Source organism: Oncorhynchus gorbuscha, linkage group LG10 (genome assembly GCF_021184085.1).
Source record: "Oncorhynchus gorbuscha isolate QuinsamMale2020 ecotype Even-year linkage group LG10, OgorEven_v1.0, whole genome shotgun sequence".
NCBI lineage: Eukaryota > Metazoa > Chordata > Actinopteri > Salmoniformes > Salmonidae > Oncorhynchus > Oncorhynchus gorbuscha.
The window spans coordinates 69947485-69968103 of NC_060182.1; the positions used below are offsets into that span (position 1 = coordinate 69947485).

Sequence of the window (20619 nt, forward strand, 5' to 3'; positions counted from 1 at the left end):
TGGACATATGAACCAGAGAGAGAGATGGACATATGAACCAGAGAGAGGAGAGATGGACATATGAACCAGAGAGAGAGAGATGGACATATGAACCAGAGAGAGAGATGGACATATGAACCAGAGAGAGAGAGGAGAGATGGACATATGAACCAGAGAGAGAGAGGAGAGATGGACATATGAACCAGAGAGAGAGAGGAGAGATGGACATATGAACCAGAGAGAGAGAGGAGAGATGGACATATGAACCAGAGAGAGAGGAGAGATGGACATATGAACCAGAGAGAGAGAGGAGAGATGGACATATGAACCAGAGAGAGAGAGAGGAGAGATGGACATATGAACCAGAGAGAGAGAGGAGAGATGGACATATGAACCAGAGAGAGAGGAGAGATGGACATATGAACCAGAGAGAGAGAGGAGAGATGGACATATGAACCAGAGAGAGAGAGGAGAGATGGACATATGAACCAGAGAGAGAGAGGAGAGATGGATGAACCAGAGAGAGAGAGGAGAGATGGACATATGAACCAGAGAGAGAGAGGAGAGATGGACATATGAACCAGAGAGAGAGAGGAGAGATGGACATGAACCAGAGAGAGAGAGGAGAGATGGACATATGAACCAGAGAGAGAGAGAGGAGAGATGGACATATGAACCAGAGAGAGAGAGGAGAGATGGACATATGAACCAGAGAGAGAGAGGAGAGATGGACATATGAACCAGAGAGAGAGAGGAGAGATGGACATATGAACCAGAGAGAGAGAGGAGAGATGGACATATGAACCAGAGAGAGAGAGGAGAGATGGACATATGAACCAGAGAGAGAGAGGAGAGATGGACATACGAACCAGAGAGAGAGGAGAGATGGACATATGACCCAGAGAGAGAGAGGAGAGATGGACACATGAACCAGAGAGAGAGAGGAGAGATGGACATATGAACCAGAGAGAGAGAGGAGAGATGGACATATGAACCAGAGAGAGAGAGGAGAGATGGACATAGAGAGAGAGAGAGGAGAGATGGACATATGAACCAGAGAGAGAGAGGAGAGATGGACATATGAACCAGAGAGAGAGAGGAGAGATGGACATATGAACCAGAGAGAGAGAGGAGAGATGGACATATGAACCAGAGAGAGAGAGGAGAGATGGACATATGAACCAGAGAGAGAGAGGAGAGATGGACATATGAACCAGAGAGAGAGAGGAGAGATGGACATATGAACCAGAGAGAGAGGAGAGATGGACATATGAACCAGAGAGAGAGAGGAGAGATGGACATATGAACCAGAGAGAGAGAGGAGAGATGGACATATGAACCAGAGAGAGAGAGGAGAGATGGACATATGAACCAGAAGAGAGAGGAGAGATGGACATATGAACCAGAGAGAGAGAGGAGAGATGGAGAACCAGAGAGAGAGAGGAGAGATGGACATATGAACCAGATGGACATATGAACCAGAGAGAGAGAGGAGAGATGGACATATGAACCAGAGAGAGAGAGGAGAGATGGACATATGAACCAGAGAGATGGACATATGAACCAGAGGAGAGATGGACATATGAACCAGAGAGAGAGAGGAGAGATGGACATATGAACCAGAGAGAGAGAGGAGAGATGGACATATGAACCAGAGAGAGAGAGGAGAGATGGACATATGAACCAGAGAGAGAGAGGAGAGATGGACATATGAACCAGAGAGAGAGAGGAGAGATGGACATATGAACCAGAGAGAGAGAGGAGAGATGGACATATGAACCAGAGAGAGAGAGGAGAGATGGACATATGAACCAGAGAGAGAGAGGAGAGATGGACATATGAACCAGAGAGAGAGAGGAGAGATGGACATATGAACCAGAGAGAGAGAGGAGAGATGGACATATGAACCAGAGAGAGAGAGGAGAGATGGACATATGAACCAGAGAGAGAGAGGAGAGATGGACATATGAACCAGAGAGAGAGAGGAGAGATGGACATATGAACCAGAGAGAGAGAGGAGAGATGGACATATGAACCAGAGAGAGAGAGGAGAGATGGACATATGAACCAGAGAGAGAGAGGAGAGATGGACATATGAACCAGAGAGAGAGAGGAGAGATGGACATATGAACCAGAGAGAGAGAGGAGAGATGGACATATGAACCAGAGAGAGAGAGGAGAGATGGACATATGAACCAGAGAGAGAGAGGAGAGATGGACATATGAACCAGAGAGAGGAGAGATGGACATATGAACCAGAGAGAGAGAGGAGAGATGGACATATGAACCAGAGAGAGAGAGGAGAGATGGACATATGAACCAGAGAGAGAGAGGAGAGATGGACATATGAACCAGAGAGAGAGAGGAGAGATGGACATATGAACCAGAGAGAGAGAGGAGAGATGGACATATGAACCAGAGAGAGAGAGGAGAGATGGACATATGAACCAGAGAGAGAGAGGAGAGATGGACATACGAACCAGAGAGAGAGGAGAGATGGACATATGAACCAGAGAGAGAGAGGAGAGATGGACATATGAACCAGAGAGAGAGAGGAGAGATGGACATACGAACCAGAGAGAGAGGAGAGATGGACATATGACCCAGAGAGAGAGAGGAGAGATGGACACATGAACCAGAGAGAGAGAGGAGAGATGGACATATGAACCAGAGAGAGAGAGGAGAGATGGACATGGAACCATGGACATGAACCAGAGAGAGAGAGGAGAGATGGACATATGAACCAGAGAGAGAGGAGAGATGGACATATGAACCAGAGAGAGAGGAGAGATGGACATATGACCCAGAGAGAGAGAGGAGAGATGGACACATGAACCAGAGAGAGAGAGGAGAGATGGACATATGAACCAGAGAGAGAGAGGAGAGATGGACATATGAACCAGAGAGAGAGAGGAGAGATGGACATATGAACCAGAGAGAGAGAGGAGAGATGGACATATGAACCAGAGAGAGAGAGGAGAGATGGACATATGAACCAGAGAGAGAGAGGAGAGATGGACATATGAACCAGAGAGAGAGAGGAGAGATGGACATATGAACCAGAGAGAGAGAGGAGAGATGGACATATGAACCAGAGAGAGAGAGAGGAGAGATGGACATATGAACCAGAGAGAGAGAGGAGAGATGGACATATGAACCAGAGAGAGAGAGAGAGATGGACATATGAACCAGAGAGAGAGAGGAGAGATGGACATATGAACCAGAGAGAGAGAGGAGAGATGGACATATGAACCAGAGAGAGAGAGGAGAGATGGACATATGAACCAGAGAGAGAGAGGAGAGATGGACATATGAACCAGAGAGAGAGAGGAGAGATGGACATATGAACCAGAGAGAGAGAGGAGAGATGGACATATGAACCAGAGAGAGAGAGGAGAGATGGACATATGAACCAGAGAGAGAGAGGAGAGATGGACATATGAACCAGAAAGAGAGAGGAGAGATGGACATATGAACCAGAGAGAGAGAGAGGAGAGATGGACATATGAACCAGAGAGAGAGAGAGGAGAGATGGACATATGAACCAGAGAGAGAGAGGAGAGATGGACATATGAAGGAGAGAGACATAGAGAGAGGAGAGATGGACATATGAACCAGAGAGAGAGAGGAGAGATGGACATATGAACCAGAGAGAGAGGAGAGATGGACATATGAACCAGAAAGAGAGAGGAGAGATGGACATATGAACCAGAGAGAGAGAGGAGAGATGGACATATGAACCAGTAAGAGAGAGGAGAGATGGACATATGAACCAGAGAGAGAGAGGAGAGATGGACATATGAACCAGAGAGAGAGAGGAGAGATGGACATATGAACCAGAGAGAGAGAGGAGAGATGGACATATGAACCAGAGAGAGAGAGGAGAGATGGACATATGAACCAGAGAGAGAGAGGAGAGATGGACATATGAACCAGAGAGAGAGAGGAGAGATGGACATATGAACCAGAAAGAGAGAGGAGAGATGGACATATGAACCAGAGAGAGAGAGGAGAGATGGACATATGAACCAGATGGACATAGAGAGAGGAGAGATGGACATATGAACCAGAGAGAGAGGAGAGATGGACATATGAACCAGAGAGAGAGAGGAGAGATGGACATATGAACCAGAGAGAGAGAGGAGAGATGGACATATGAACCAGAAGAGAGAGGAGAGATGGACATATGAACCAGAAGAGAGAGGAGAGATGGACATATGAACCAGAGAGAGAGAGGAGAGATGGACATATGAACCAGAGAGAGAGAGGAGAGATGGACATATGAACCAGAGAGAGAGAGGAGAGATGGACATATGAACCAGAGAGAGAGAGAGGAGAGATGGACATATGAACCAGAGAGAGAGAGGAGAGATGGACATATGACCCAGAGAGAGAGAGGAGAGATGGACATATGAACCAGAGAGAGAGAGGAGAGATGGACATATGAACCAGAGAGAGAGGAGAGATGGACATATGAACCAGAGAGAGAGAGGAGAGATGGACATATGAACCAGAGAGAGAGAGGAGAGATGGACATATGAACCAGAGAGAGAGAGGAGAGATGGACATATGAACCAGAGAGAGAGAGGAGAGATGGACATATGACCCAGAGAGAGAGAGGAGAGATGGACATATGAACCAGAGAGAGAGAGGAGAGATGGACATATGAACCAGAGAGAGAGAGGAGAGATGGACATATGAACCAGAGAGAGAGAGGAGATGGACATATGGACCAGAGAGGAGAGATGGACATATGAACCAGAGAGAGAGAGGAGAGATGGACATATGAACCAGAGAGAGAGAGGAGAGATGGACATATGAACCAGAGAGAGAGAGGAGAGATGGACATATGAACCAGAGAGAGAGGGAGGAGAGATGGACATATGAACCAGAGAGAGAGAGGAGAGATGGACATATGAACCAGAGAGAGAGAGGAGAGATGGACCAGCGTCTTATTTTATCTGGAGTTCATTACTCACTGAAATGTGCAGCATGTGGGTTTATAGTGCATTCGATCCTAAAGGGCTGAACGGGGCTGGTGCTCGGGCTTCCACAGTGTCACTGTCATTACCTCCATTACGTCAACTTCCCTCCCTCTCAAAAACACACACCCGTTGGTTTCCCCACCGCACTGCGGCTTCCTCCACTCCATATAACAATAATAATACTGTATCTGCCTAAAACAACAGAGTAGTCTGGCAGTGTCTTGGATTGATGTCTTTCACTGAATCAGTCAGAGAGTTCAGTGATTCCCTCCCATTGGATAGAGGGAGAACTCTAGGAGAATAACGTGGGAATGGTGTGGAGATCACAGTCAGGACTGAAGCCAAGATAGGCAACAGAGAACGAGACATCCTGGCACTTGGATCTGACCAGAGGAGACGTTAAAAGGTTCCGGGAAACAGTAGGTCTGGATCTAGCATTCCTTAATGGAACCACATTCGACACTAGTTCTTAAACAGCTAAGCGACATAGTTCTCAGTGTCTACAAAATATGTTGTTAAGTGGCTCCTGTTGCTGTGACACTTGTTTTCAATGGCCTGTATGTTTTACAAACAATAATAAACTGACGGGTGTTGCGTGAGTCACACCCAAAAACAAGCTGGGCATTATGACCTCAGCATCACAAGCTCGGAGAGGAGAGACACAAGCCTCTCTCATTGAGGTAAATGACTAGTTTCCAGATACTTGTCATCAAGCCATCAACTGACCTGGCTGGGAGCAGTCCAAGACAGATGTACGGGATGACAAAATGATTACTCTTCATTAGCGCGTGTCCACTTGTTTAAGTTACTACATAGTACACAAAGTATAATGAAGCCAGCTAAAGCGGGTTCTGGCCATATTTGTATACAGAGAACCATAAGACTGGAAAGGAATGCCAAGTATTCCCTATAAAGTCCTTCAAAGTATGCACCAATCAGCATGGGACATACAGTATGTGGCTTCATCTTTTCCTCTTTTGTCTTTCATTCTCTCATCTCCAGCGACTCTGCGTGTGACCCGGGACCAAGGCCCAAGCTGCCCCGAAACAACTGCACAATGAGAGAATGGAGGGATAGTTCTGTTTCTCCCCACTTCAAAGGACGGAGGAGAGGAAAACATCTGTGAGTCAAACGAGATGCTGGTGTGGGAGAGAGAAAGAAAGAGATAGAGAGAGACAGAGAGAGTGAGAGAGAGAGAATAAGATAGAGAAAGAAAGAAAGAGATAGTGAGAGAGATTCTGGCACAGAGAGAAGAGAAAAATAGATGTTCGTCTATGATGAATGGACCTTAGATGAGATGATGTCTGCTTGTGATTAGAGCTCCGGCAGACAGACACTTCACAGGGAAGGGGCTATGACAGCACCCTGTGACAGGCTATTGACATGTACCGCAGCCAGGCCTCTTCCTGATAGGATTAACAGGGAAGAGCAGGGTGGGGACCGTCCCTCCTTACCACCAAACAACCCTCGTGGGGAGCTTCAGTAGGGCCTGGAGGCCCTTGGGTGGGGGTCATCAGGGGCCCGGAGCGCTCCTCTATTTAAAACATAATGAAGAAACGCTGCCAACAACTTGACTGAGAGTCTGCTGCCTCCACACACAGAAAGAGGGGAAGAACCACCCAACATGCACACGGCTGCTTCTCAAAACCATCACAGCAGCACAGGCAGCTCTGGTCAGGAACCATGGCTGTCCATTTCTCTTCTGTTAGCTATAGTAGAGGCAGAGCTGGCCTCTCTCTCTGCCTGACGGCAGGCTGGGTGGCACTCCTGCCAGTCTCTGTTAGTCATGCTAAATGGGTTTTCATTTGGTGCATTATTTTGTTTTTAGAAGCGAAAACAACTACATTTTACAATGAGACGACAAGTGATGCCAAAAGTTGAGGCACGATCCTTCTAATCTAGGATACAAAACTCAGTAATCATCCAGAATTATCACCCCACTGTTAAAGGGATTGACGGTTCATTTCAGAGATAGATTGGGTTCACGATTGACGTAAAATACATTGTTTAGCCAAATGAACACATCATAACATAACAGAAGGAATAGCCCGGGAGGATCTAGGTTCACTGGTTTAGTGTGTTCAGGATGTGAGGGTAAAGGGGACTCACCTGGTTTGGTTGGACACTCTGTGCACTTGTTCAGGCCCCATGAGGCACCCACACTTCCACAGCAGTCATCCTGTTTGGTCAGGCCCGGAAGAGGCTTCCCACACTGCAATGACAACACACACACACATCTCAACACACTCACACAACACAGGACACATCACCGACACCTTCCCTTTTTCCACTCTGACAGCATGTTGTTTAACCTGACTTTATATACTGTGTGTGTGTGTGTGTGTGTGTGTGTGTGTGTGTGTGTGTGTGTGTGTGTGTGTGTGTGTGTGTGTGTGTGTGTGTGTGTGTGTGTGTGTGTGTGTGTGTGTGTGTGTGTGTGTGTGTGTGTGTGTGTGTGTGTGTGTGTGTGTGTGTGTTTTAATTGGACTGTGTGTGTGTGTGTTTTAATTGGACTGTGTGTGCGTGTGTGTGTGTGTGTGTGTGTGTGTGTGTGTGTGTGTGTGTGTGTGTGTGTGTGTGTGTGTGTGTGTGTGTGTGTGTGTGTGTGTGTGTGTGTGTGTGTGTGTGTGTGTGTGTGTGTGTGTGTGTGTGTGTTTATGTTTGGGTGTTTAGCAGTTTCTGAGTCTTCTCATCTGAATGAGGACATAGTGAGCTGAACTGAACACATCTGAGATTGGTTAGGCCGCAGCAGAGGACATAAACAGGCTGAACCAGGAATAGCTCTACTGCTGCTCTTGGCTTGGCTCGTTAAGGAACTTGGCTAATTGTGGAGAGATTATTATCAAACATCACTGAATTCTGCCTGACAAATGGTGCCTCATGGAGCTTTGGGAAAAGAGTTAAGGACACATTGCTATGGAACACCTAATTGGTGAAGTCAGTCAAGACCAAACAGAGATCTTCTTTTTGGGGGGGAGGACCAATGAGCGTCATGAATCTGACTGTAGGTTATTTTCAAAAATGGCATGGACAATGAAAGATCCCTTCCAGCATGAACATACACTTTATCTGCTCTGCGTGTCAAGTAGCTGATAACACATAGTCTAACACTGGGCTGGCAGCAGCTCTACAGAGGACACTACTGTTAAGAGTTGGAAACAGGAGGCAGGGGGAATAACAGCATCTCTCACAGCCAAGCCAACAGATGCTGCCTGTACAGAACCTACGATGAGGAGCTCTCGTTACCAGTGGAGGTAGAAATCTGAGGAATGGCTCATTGGAACGGCTGGAATGGAACGGTATCGTAAACACATGGTTTCCATGGTCTCCATGTACAGCACAAACGCAGGGTCTTACACAGAGATAAACAAATGGCCAGGTTTGATACCTATCCACATATTCCATTCCAGCCGTTCCAATGAGCCGGTCTTCAGATTTCTACCTCCATGGGTTCCTCCAACCACCACCACTGCTCTTTACTCTCTATGTGTGAGAGATGAGATAGAGACGTGGTGTTGTGTGTGTGTGTGTGTGTGTGTGTGTGTGTGTGTGTGATACAGTGTGTGTGTGTGTGTGTGTAACAGAGATACAGTGTGTGTGTGTGTGTGTGTGTGTGTGATACAGTGTGTGTGTGTGTGTGTGAGAGATGAGATAGAGAGTGTGTGTGTGTGTGAGAGATGAGATAGAGAGTGTGTGTGTGTGTGTGTGAAAGATGAGAGTGTGGTGTGTGTGTGTGTGTGTGTGTCAACAATTACAGACCAGTATGTGTGTGTGTGTGTGTGTGTGTGTGTGTGTGTGTGTGTGTGTGTGTGTGTGTGTGTGTGTGTGTGTGTGTGTGTGTGTGTGTGTGTGTGTGTGTGTGTGTGTGTGTGTGTGTGTGTGAGAGAGATGAGAGTGTGGTATGTGTGTGTCCTGTGTGAGAGGGGAGGAGATGAGAGTGTAAAGCTGTCTGGCTCCTCTGCTCTCATCCTTGTGTAGTCTATGTGTGTGTCATGTGTGAACCATCAGTCCTCCTGTCCACCTCTCCGAGTGTGTGTGTGTGTGTGCCCACGTGTTGTGTGTACCTGTGAAGGAGATCGCTCTGGCCAGGTTTGAGACGTGGGTTGGATTTCAGCCTCTCACTTGGATTTCACCCTCTCAAGCATAACTCATAACACGTCTGTGGGTGTTGGGAGGGGAACACGAGATGATCAATGTGTTGAGAGCTTATAAATCCTGGCTGCAGTTTAATTCAAAGCCAGAGACAGACTTCCTGTCCCAGACACCTACTATCAGACAGAGTGTGCCACTCAAAACATCATACTCAATGGACCGTACTATACCTGTCCATCAACGGTCTCTTGGAAGCACCTCCCCACGTATCCGTTCTGCCGGTTGTGTGGTCTGGTGTGCCCATGCCCATTGCCGATGCCATTGCCAGGTTGGGAGCGCTGCTGTACAGAGTGAGCCCCCTCAGCCGCGGGGGGTCTCTGGCCAGGCTTGACCCGGGCAACTTGGTGGATCTGCACCTCAGCCTCGTGGGGGTGCTGGATGTGGACATTCACCATGGATGGGTGTACAGAGGCTGAACAGGACACAGAGCGCACAGCACAGTCTGTCAGGCTACACTCTACTACCACATTCAGCAGAAACACATTGAGCCCAATCTGTCTGGACACGGGAAAGTGCATGATGAACAGTCCTTGACCTTGCAGTGATGCTTCTCAAAGGGTGTTCCCAAACGTCAGGTCTTAACAGAGATACAGCACAAACGTCAGGTCTTAACAGAGATACAGCACAAAAGTCAGGTCTTAACAGACATACAGCACAAACGTCAGGTCTTAACAGAGATACAGCACAAACGTCAGGTCTTAACAGAGATACAGCACAAACGTCAGGTCTTAACAGAGATACACACAAACAAGCGTCCAGGTCTTAACAGAGAGGTCCTTCCAGGCTCTTGTCATCTATACAGCTGGCAGGTCGTCAGGTCCCTCAGGTCTTAACCACTAACAGAGAGGAAGTGGCCAGCTATCTCTCTCTGAATGTCTTATCCAAACTCAGGAGAGTCATTCAACAGCTCTCACTGCTAAAACTAACTCTCTCTCCCTGGCCTTCTAGAATCGGTGGAACAAGACTCCCTCCACAGTTGGGCAACGCCAGGACGTCCTACCTGACAGAGTCAATCACCAGGTCTTCAACCGGCTCTCACCACTGGAAACCCCAGGGCTCTTCTTGGCCCTCTCCTATACCTAGGACCAAGTCACTTGGCTCTTCATAACCTCATGGTCTCTCTTATCATTGCCCAATTAATCTTCTCCACCCCTTCTGATGACCAAGTTTTAGATGTCTGGCAGACATTCAGTGTGGATGACTGTCCCACTGGATGTCTAAGGTGAATGCCCGTTCCATGATTGCCATCACGGTTGACAACTCCATTGTGTCCTGCGCCAAGAAGCGTGATCCTGGACAAATGTTCTCAACTAAATGTAAATGTAGGTTCATGCTCTACAACAAATGTCTTAACAGAGATACAGCACAAACGTCAGGTCTTAACTGAGATACAGCACAAACGCACCTCAGTACCTCAGGCCCTCTTAACCAGAGATACAGCACAAGGAATACCTAGGATAGGTTAAGTAAAACCCCCTAAGTTTTAGACACTTAAAACACACAAAAGTTGAATTCCATTATTATATGTTTATGACCTGAGACAGGTTGAAGGAATTGCAGAACTGTTGTAATATTGAGGACATTCTCCTTTGTCCATGTGACACCAAAGCACATCCATATTCAGGATGTGCCGAGGAATTTCCCAGGAATTCTGACATACTCTCCCCTTTCATAAATCACAGCTCCACAAACAGGCCCTGTGTTTGATATACTACAGAGAGTTAGAGAGAGCACATGACTTTACCATGGCCTTGTAGTGACTCTCTCGACACAGTCAGACAGACAGGCAGATGCCTGCCCTGTGATGTAACAACCCACACATGTGGTCTGTCATTAGATTAGCATTATAAAGTCAGGAAGGGCCGGGGAAAAAATGGAGAATGGAATTCAAAGGAGCTAAGTGAGAATCTGAAGAGAGAGCTTCTGCTTCTACTTACAGCAGGCCAAAGAGAAGCCAGGACAAAAGGGGAATGTTGCTTTAATGCTGCTTATTTTAGCGGCTCTTCATGGTCAGGGCATGCTCTGTTTCTAATTCACTATAGGGTCTTCTGTTGATAAGAGGGAGCACTGTGTGAACAATATGGGGAACTCCAAAGAAACACCCCATTACATATTCTACTGAGAACCCATTCTGACTTTCACTGCTGGTTCACGGAGGTAGAATTCAGCAGAGTTTCTAACTGGGCCGTTGCACGTCAACAAATAAACCTGAGTTAATTCAAACAAAACCAGCACAGTTGAGAGGGCATGATGAATCAGATGAATAAAAGACAGCAGTAAAATCAGCAGAACTGGAGGACACAGTGTGACTACAGGAGGCCTAGCTGGGGGAGGCCCTGGAGACCTGGCCAGAGACTGTGTTCCTGTGTCCCATCCAGACAGACGGCTAGGTGATCACCTTGTTGATTGGACAGCGGCAGGGTGTACATGGAGTGGGAGGACGAGTTGTGTCCGGCCAGGCTGCCGTCCTTCCTGCTGAGGGGGGGTCGGGCAGGAGGGGGGGCTGGGAGGTGGCAGAACTTCCCTGTGGAGTTTGTTGGGCACCAGCACTGGTCCCTGCCAATGCAGCGCCCGCCGTTCAGACAGGGGATCTGACAGAAGACTGCAGGGGAGAGAGGAAGGGGGAGGTTTGTTAGTGTAAGGAACCGCCAGATTGAATTAAGTTGATTTATGCGTCCTCATATGCTGGGGCCCATACACATAATGAGAAGCAGGAGAGACAATTCCAATAGGTAGTGTAGACTGAGACTTCGTATGGACAACTACTGTCCTGTTGCTCACGTAACCGTCACCACATTCACTAGCAGAAACCTCATTTGACATGGGTTTATGAAGCTCCAACTTCACCCTGAGGTAAAACACACTTCAAATATAACCTCTCCCTATTAAAGAGAAGATTCACCCATTTTGAATGTTATATTGTTTTTGTACAGCTCTGAGCGATGTTCTATCGATTCCTGGGGTCATTTCATGTTTTCAGGAGTATCTGAGCTATTCGGTGTTCAAGCAGGCAGAAATACAGTTGGTATGAATTTTGCATGACATATCACTAATAAGGTGGGTTGGGGGGGTCACGACTTTAAACTGATTCATACATGATTTTAAATTGATTCAGACACAATAGTTAAGATACTATTAGCATGGATGGTCAAACTGTTTCAATCTCTAATGTAGGACACTATCACAGAAACAAATGTGTAAAAAGTATTTATTTAATCTTTTGAATCGGTCCTTATTGCCATTATCTCAATGAAAGATATAGCACAAAGATAAGTCAAATCGGGTAATGTCAAATTTCAGTTTTGCCGGAAGTATATGCTTTTTGAAGGAAGTATGCTTTAATCAATTCATTTCCCCAGTCATACAGATTCACTACCCTCCCTTCTAACGAGTCCGGCACAGTTTGTGAACGTCATACATGGACGCGTTCCTGAAAGTATTGGCATTCAGGAATGTGGTTCAATTCGCTAAATAGCTTCAACTGTTCAAAAGCTATAGCCAAATTCACATGAATATTACCACTCCATTTGTCCCAGCAGCTAATAGTGGATATTGAAGGTTACTGACGTAACCACAGTTCTATAAACAAATTAAGCGGTGCATTCAGCTGACTGAGGAAATCAACTTGCACAACACATTCATTCAGATTATTGCAGCGAGCCATCAATTAAGTTGCAGAGAGACACATGCGCCTTGCAAGACGTGAAATGACTATGGCTGACACATTATTTAAAAAATACCCCATAATGACAAAGGGAAAACACGTTTTTAGACATGTTTGCACATATATTGAAAATTAAATACAGAAATACCTCATTTACATAAGTATTCACACCCCTGAGTAAATAGTTTGTTGAAGCACATTTGGCAGCAATTATAGTTGTGAGTCTTTCTGGGTAAGTCTCTAAGAGCTTTCCACAACTGGATTGTGCAACATTTGCCAATTTGCTCATTGCTAGACAAACAGTTTCAGGTCTTGACATAGATTTTCAAGGAGATATCAGTCAGAACTGTAACTCGGCCACTCCATGTCTTCATGGTAAGCAACTCCAGTGTAGATTTGGCCTTGTATTTTATGTTATTGTCCTGCTGAAAGGTGAATTCATCTCCCAGTGTCTTGTCTGAACCAGGTTTTCCTCAATGATTTTGCCTGTCCTTGGCGCCATTTCTTATCCTGAAAAACTCCCCAGTTCTGAATGATTACAAACATACCCACGCAGCCACCACTATGCTTAAAAATATGGAGCGTGGTACTTATTTAGGCTTGCCATAACAAAGGGGTTCATTACTTATTCACTCAAGACATTTCAGCTTTTAATTTTGTACATTTTCAAAAAACATAATTCCACTTTGACATTATGGGGTATTGTGTGTAGATCAGTGACATTTAGTTTTTTATCCATTTAAAATTCAGGCCACAGCAAAATGCGGAAAAAGTCAAGGGGTGTGTATGCTTTCTGAAGGCATCGTGTATATATATATGTATTAAATTGCAGTGATGGCGGTGCATCGCTGCTAAATGCAAATAGGGGAAACACTGGAATACAAGAGAAAATAAATCTCACATACCAAAATAACAGCTTGGATAGAATTTCAATGGAGTGCAGCAATTGGTTCTTAAGCATTTAAGACTATTGAATCCCTAGCTGACATTGTCTTTGCATATAGTTTGATTTACGCCCTGCAATCTTCCAGTAGTGATGACGGGCTCCTCTAGAAGGAAAAGCAGCTGGTGTTTGACAGGTTGCTTTCACAGCCTTTCATTCTGCTTATCTCTTGGCAGAGGTGCCAGTGTCCTACATACCTGCTCTCTACAGAGACGTTCAAACCTTAACCTCAACTGACTCAAACTTCAAAGCCTGGAAAATGAGAAATCGATAACAGCCTGGCACAATAAAAGGGAATCTTCTAAAGGCAAAAAAGAAAAAATATCTGTGCCTTTTTTTATAATGCATATTTGGATGCCGTTATCCTGACCCCTGTGATGAGGCAGGTTTCTAAAACAGCAGATGAAAGAGAGTTGTATCTGTGGCATTAAAGGCTTAGGACCCAATCTGTCATGTTTTGTCATTAATTATCATGTCTTGTCCCTGTGCTTCCCCTTCTATTCGTTTCCCTCTGCTGGTCTTATTAGGTTCTTTCCCTCTTTCTATCCCTCTCTCTTCCCATCCCTCTCTCACTCTCTCGCTCTCTCTTCTCTCTATCGTTCCGTTCCTGCTCCCAGCTGTTCCTATTCCCCTAATCAATCATTTAGTCTTCCCACACCTGTTCCCGATCCTTTTCCCTGATTAGAGTCCCTATTTCTTCCCTTGTTTTCCGTTCCTGCCCCATCGGATCCTTATCTATAATTCACCGTGCTGTGTCTATGTTTTGCCCTGTCGTGTCGTGTTTCCCTCAGATGCTGCGTGGTGAGCAGGTTAACAGAAGGATCCGACCAAGGAATGGACCCAGCGACTACAGAGGCTCGTAACACTGCCGTCAAGATCCAAGGAGCCATGCTCGGCAGACACGAGCAGGAATTGTCTGCTGCTCGCCATGCCGTGGAGAACCTGGCCGCTCAGGTTTCCGACCTCTCTGGACAGTTCCAGAGTCTTCGTCTCGTGCCACCTGTTACTTCCTGGCCTGCCGAGCCTCCGGAACCTAGGGTTAATAACCCACCTTGCTACTCCGGGCAGCCCACGGAGTGCCGCTCCTTTCTCACCCAGTGTGATATTGTGTTCTCTCTCCAACCCAACACATACTCTAGTGAGAGAGCTCGGGTTGCTTACGTCATTTCACTCCTTACTGGCCGGGCCCGAGAGTGGGGCACAGCTATCTGGGAGGCAAGGACTGATTGTTCTAACAATTACCAGAACTTTAAAGAGGAGATGATTCGGGTTTTTGACCGTTCAGTTTTTGGTGGGGAGGCTTCTAGGGCCCTGGCTTCCCTATGCCAAGGTGATCGATCCATAACGGATTACTCTATAGAGTTTCGTACTCTTGCTGCCTCTAGTGACTGGAACGAGCCGGCGCTGCTCGCTCGTTTTCTGGAGGGACTCCACACAGTGGTCAAAGATGAGATTCTCTCTCGGGAGGTTCCTTCCAGTGTGGACTCTTTGATTGCTCTCGCCATCCGCATAGAACGACGGGTAGATCTTCGTCACCAGGCTCGTGGAAGAGAGCTCGCATCAACGGTGTTTCCCTGCTCCGCATCGCAACCATCTCCCTCCTCTGGCTCTGAGACTGAGCCCATGCAGCTGGGAGGGATTCGCATCTCGACTAAGGAGAGGGAACGGAGGATCACCAACCGCCTGTGCCTCTATTGCGGATTTGATGGACATTTTGTTAATTCATGTCCAGTAAGAGGCCAGAGCCCATCAGTAAGCGGAGGGCTACTGGTGAGCGCTACTACTCAGGTCTCTTCATCTAGATCCTGTACTACTATGTCGGTCCATCTACGCTGGACCGGTTCGGGTGCTACATGCAGTGCCTTGATTGACTCTGGGGCTGAGGGTTGTTTCATGGACGAAGCATGGGTTCGGAAACATAACATTCCTTTCAGACAGTTAGACAAGCCTACGCCCATGTTTGCCTTAGATGGTAGTCATCTTCCCAGTATCAGATTTGAGACACTACCTTTAACTCTCACAGTATCTGGTAACCACAGTGAGACTATTTCTTTTTTGATTTTTCGTTCACCTTTCACACCTGTTGTTTTGGGTCATCCCTGGCTAGTATGTCATAATCCTTCTATTAATTGGTCTTGTAATTCTATCCTATCCTGGAACGTATCTTGTCATGTGAAGTGCTTAATGTCTGCCATCCCTCCCATTTCTTCTGTTCCCACTTCTCAGGAGGAACCTGGCGATTTGACAGGAGTGCCGGAGGAATATCATGATCTGCGCACGGTCTTCAGTCGGTCCCGAGCCAACTCCCTTCCTCCTCACCGGTCGTATGATTGTAGTATTGATCTCCTTCCGGGGACCACTCCTCCTCGGGGTAGACTATACTCTCTGTCGGCTCCCGAACGTAAGGCTCTCGAAGATTATTTATCTGTGTCTCTTGACGCCGGTACCATAGTGCCTTCTTCCTCTCCGGCCGGGCGGGGTTCTTTTTGTTAAGAAGAAGGACGGTACTCTGCGCCCCTGCGTGGATTATCGAGGGCTGAATGACATAACGGTTAAGAATCGTTATCCGCTTCCCCTTATGTCATCAGCCTTCGAGATTCTGCAGGGAGCCAGGTGCTTTACTAAGTTGGACCTTCGTAACGCTTACCATCTCGTGCGCATCAGAGAGGGGGACGAGTGGAAAACGGCGTTTAACACTCCGTTAGGGCATTTTGAGTACCGGGTTCTGCCGTTTGGTCTCGCCAATGCGCCAGCTGTTTTTCAGGCATTAGTTAATGATGTTCTGAGAGACATGCTGAACATCTTTGTTTTTGTCTATCTTGACGATATCCTGATTTTTTCACCGTCACTCGAGATTCATGTTCAGCACGTTCGACGTGTTCTACAGCGCCTTTTAGAGAATTGTCTCTACGTAAAGGCTGAGAAGTGCTCTTTTCATGTCTCCTCCGTTACTTTTCTCGGTTCCGTTATTTCCGCTGAAGGCATTCAGATGGATTCCGCTAAGGTCCAAGCTGTCAGTGATTGGCCCGTTCCAAGGTCACGTGTCGAGTTGCAGCGCTTTTTAGGTTTCGCTAATTTCTATCGGCGTTTCATTCGTAATTTCGGTCAAGTTGCTGCCCCTCTCACAGCTCTTACTTCTGTCAAGACGTGTTTTAAGTGGTCCGGTTCCGCCCAGGGAGCTTTTGATCTTCTAAAAGAACGTTTTACGTCCGCTCCTATCCTCGTTACTCCTGACGTCACTAGACAATTCATTGTCGAGGTTGACGCTTCAGAGGTAGGCGTGGGAGCCATTCTATCCCAGCGCTTCCAGTCTGACGATAAGGTTCATCCTTGCGCTTATTTTTCTCATCGCCTGTCGCCATCTGAGCGCAACTATGATGTGGGTAACCGTGAACTGCTCGCCATCCGCTTAGCCCTAGGCGAATGGCGACAGTGGTTGGAGGGGGCGACCGTTCCTTTTGTCGTTTGGACAGACCATAAGAACCTTGAGTACATCCGTTCTGCCAAACGACTTAATGCCCGTCAAGCTCGTTGGGCGTTGTTTTTCGCTCGTTTCGAGTTTGTGATTTCTTACCGTCCGGGTAGCAAAAACACCAAGCCTGATGCCTTATCCCGTCTGTTTAGTTCTTCTGTGGCTTCTACTGATCCCGAGGGGATTCTTCCTTATGGGCGTGTTGTCGGGTTGACAGTCTGGGGAATTGAAAGACAGGTTAAGCAAGCACTCACGCACACTGCGTCGCCGCGCGCTTGTCCTAGTAACCTCCTTTTCGTTCCTGTTTCCACTCGTCTGGCTGTTCTTCAGTGGGCTCACTCTGCCAAGTTAGCTGGTCATCCCGGTGTTCGAGGCACTCTTGCGTCTATTCGCCAGCGCTTTTGGTGGCCGACTCAGGAGCGTGACACGCGCCGTTTCGTGGCTGCTTGTTCGGATTGCGCGCAGACTAAGTCGGGTAACTCTCCTCCTGCCGGTCGTCTCAGACCGCTCCCCATTCCTTCTCGACCATGGTCTCACATCGCCCTAGACTTCATTACCGGTCTGCCTTTGTCTGCGGGGAAGACTGTGATTCTTACGGTTGTCGATAGGTTCTCTAAGGCGGCACATTTCATTCCCTCGCTAAACTTCCTTCCGCTAAGGAGACGGCACAAATCATTATCGAGAATGTGTTCAGAATTCACGGCCTCCCGTTAGACGCCGTTTCAGACAGAGGCCCGCAATTCACGTCACAGTTTTGGAGGGAGTTCTGTCGTTTGATTGGTGCGTCCGTCAGTCTCTCTTCTGGGTTTCATCCCCAGTCTAACGGTCAAGCAGAGAGGGCCAATCAGACGATTGGTCGCATACTACGCAGCCTTTCTTTCAGAAACCCTGCGTCTTGGGCAGAACAGCTCCCCTGGGCAGAATACGCTCACAACTCGCTTCCTTCGTCTGCTACCGGGTTATCTCCGTTTCAGAGTAGTCTGGGTTACCAGCCTCCTCTGTTCTCATCCCAGCTTGCCGAGTCCAGCGTTCCCTCCGCTCAAGCGTTTGTCCAACGTTGTGAGCGCACCTGGAGGAGGGTGAGGTCTGCACTTTGCCGCTACAGGGCACAGACTGTGAGAGCCGCCAATAAACGCAGGATTAAGAGTCCAAGGTATTGTTGCGGCCAGAGAGTGTGGCTTTCCACTCGCAACCTTCCTCTTACGACAGCTTCTCGTAAGTTGACTCCGCGGTTCATTGGTCCGTTCCGTGTCTCCCAGGTCGTCAATCCTGTCGCTGTGCGACTGCTTCTTCCGCGACATCTTCGTCGCGTCCATCCTGTCTTCCATGTCTCCTGTGTCAAGCCCTTTCTTCGCACCCCCGTTCGTCTTCCCTCCCCCCCTCCCGTCCTTGTCGAGAGCGCACCTATTTACAAGGTACGTAAGATCATGGACATGCGTTCTCGGGGACGGGGTCACCAATACTTAGTGGATTGGGAGGGTTACGGTCCTGAGGAGAGGAGTTGGGTTCCGTCTCGGGACGTGCTGGACCGTTCGCTTATTGATGATTTCCTCCGTTGCCGCCAGGGTTCCTCCTCGAGTGCGCCAGGAGGCGCTCGGTGAGTGGGGGGGTACTGTCATGTTTTGTCATTAATTATCATGTCTTGTCCCTGTGCTTCCCCTTCTATTCGTTTCCCTCTGCTGGTCTTATTAGGTTCTTTCCCTCTTTCTATCCCTCTCTCTTCCCATCCCTCTCTCACTCTCTCGCTCTCTCTTCTCTCTATCGTTCCGTTCCTGCTCCCAGCTGTTCCTATTCCCCTAATCAATCATTTAGTCTTCCCACACCTGTTCCCGATCCTTTTCCCTGATTAGAGTCCCTATTTCTTCCCTTGTTTTCCGTTCCTGCCCCGTCGGATCCTTATCTATAATTCACCGTGCTGTGTCTATGTTTTGCCCTGTCGTGTCGTGTTTCCCTCAGATGCTGCGTGGTGAGCAGGTGTCTGAGTCTGCTAGGTTCAAGTGCCTTCCCGAGGCAACCTGCAGTTCTCGATCAAGTCTCCAGTCTGTTCTCGTCTTTACGAGTAGTATTATGCTTTTTGTTTTGTAAAGTTTCTTACTGGATTAAAACTCTGTTTTCGCCAAGTCGCTTTTGGGTCCTCATTCACCTGCATAACACAATCATGTTGTGGCGCTATAACCCTTGTCACAGACAGACAGACAGACAGACAGACAGACAGACAGACAGACAGACAGACAGACAGACAGACAGACAGACAGACAGACAGACAGACAGACAGACAGACAGACAGACAGACAGACTCCGGGTGTGAGCAAATCTTGGAGGGCTGTGGCATGATAGTCTGGCTGGAAAAAAAAGTGGTGGAGAGAGAGAGAGAGAGAGAGAGAGAGAGAGAGAGAGAGAGAGAGAGAGAGAGAGAGAGAGAGAGAGAGAGAGAGAGAGAGAGAGAGAGAGAGAGAGACGGAGAGAGAGGGAGAGAGAGAGAATGAAAGAGAGTGGTGGAGAAAGAGGGGGACATGGAGCCAGTGTTCAGGCCCACAGGAAGCCCCCCTGTGATTACACATGCTGGCTAAATTATCAGCTACAAAGGGCCATTAATTCTTAACAATCTGGGGAGCAGCCCTGCACAGGCCTGAACAGCCTCAGCCTCGGTCTCAGAGTGTTGTCTTAGCCTCGGTCTCAGTCTCAGACTCAGCCTCGCCTCAGAGTGTTGTCTCAGCCTCGGCCTCAGTCTCAGCCTCAGAGTGTTGTCTCAGGCTCATACTCAGCCTCGACTCAGAGTGTTGTCTCCGTCTTGGCCTCAGTCCCAGACTCGCCTCAGAGTGTTGTCTCAGTCATGGCCTCAATCCAAGACTCGCCTCAGAGTGTTGTCTCAGTCTTGGCCACAGTCTCAGACTCGCCTCAGAGTGTTGTCTCATTCTCGGCCTCAGAGTGTTGTCTCAGCCTCGGCCTCATACTCATTCTCGCCTCAGAGTGTTGTCTCAGCCTTGGCCTCAGCCTCAGGCTCAGACTCAGTCTCACCTCAGAGTGTTGTCTCAGCCTTGCCTCAGAGTGTTGACTCAGTCTCTGCCTCAGTCTCAGACTCAGACTCGCCTCAGAGTGTTGTCTCAGTCTTGGCCTCAGTCTCAGACTCGCCTCAGAGTTTTGTCTCATTCTCGGCCTCAGAGTGTTGTCTCAGCCTCGGCCTCATACTCATTCTCGCCTCAGCGTGTTGTCTCAGCCTTGGCCTCAGTCTCAGGCTCAGACTCAGTCTCACCTCAGAGTGTTGTCTCAGCCTTGCCTCAGTCTCAGACTCAGACTCGCCTGAGAGTGTTGTCTCAGTCTCTGCCTCAGTCTCAGACTCGCCTCAGAGTGTTGTCTCAGTCTCTGCCTCAGTCTCAGACTCGCCTCAGAGTGTTATCTCAGCCTTGGCCTCAGTCTCAAGCTC

The 20619-nt window shown here is 47.8% G+C and overlaps 1 protein-coding gene across 1 annotated transcript in view; it reads right to left on the bottom strand.

Annotated features, from left to right (window-relative positions):
- The window catches only part of LOC124046929 (latent-transforming growth factor beta-binding protein 2-like), a 153607-nt gene that overhangs the window by 61284 nt on the left and 71704 nt on the right, over nt 1–20619 (bottom strand). Inside the window, 3 exon segments of the mRNA XM_046367691.1 lie at nt 7074–7176; nt 9287–9528; nt 11515–11718. Of these exon segments, the coding sequence (XP_046223647.1) occupies nt 7074–7176; nt 9287–9528; nt 11515–11718 (549 nt within the window).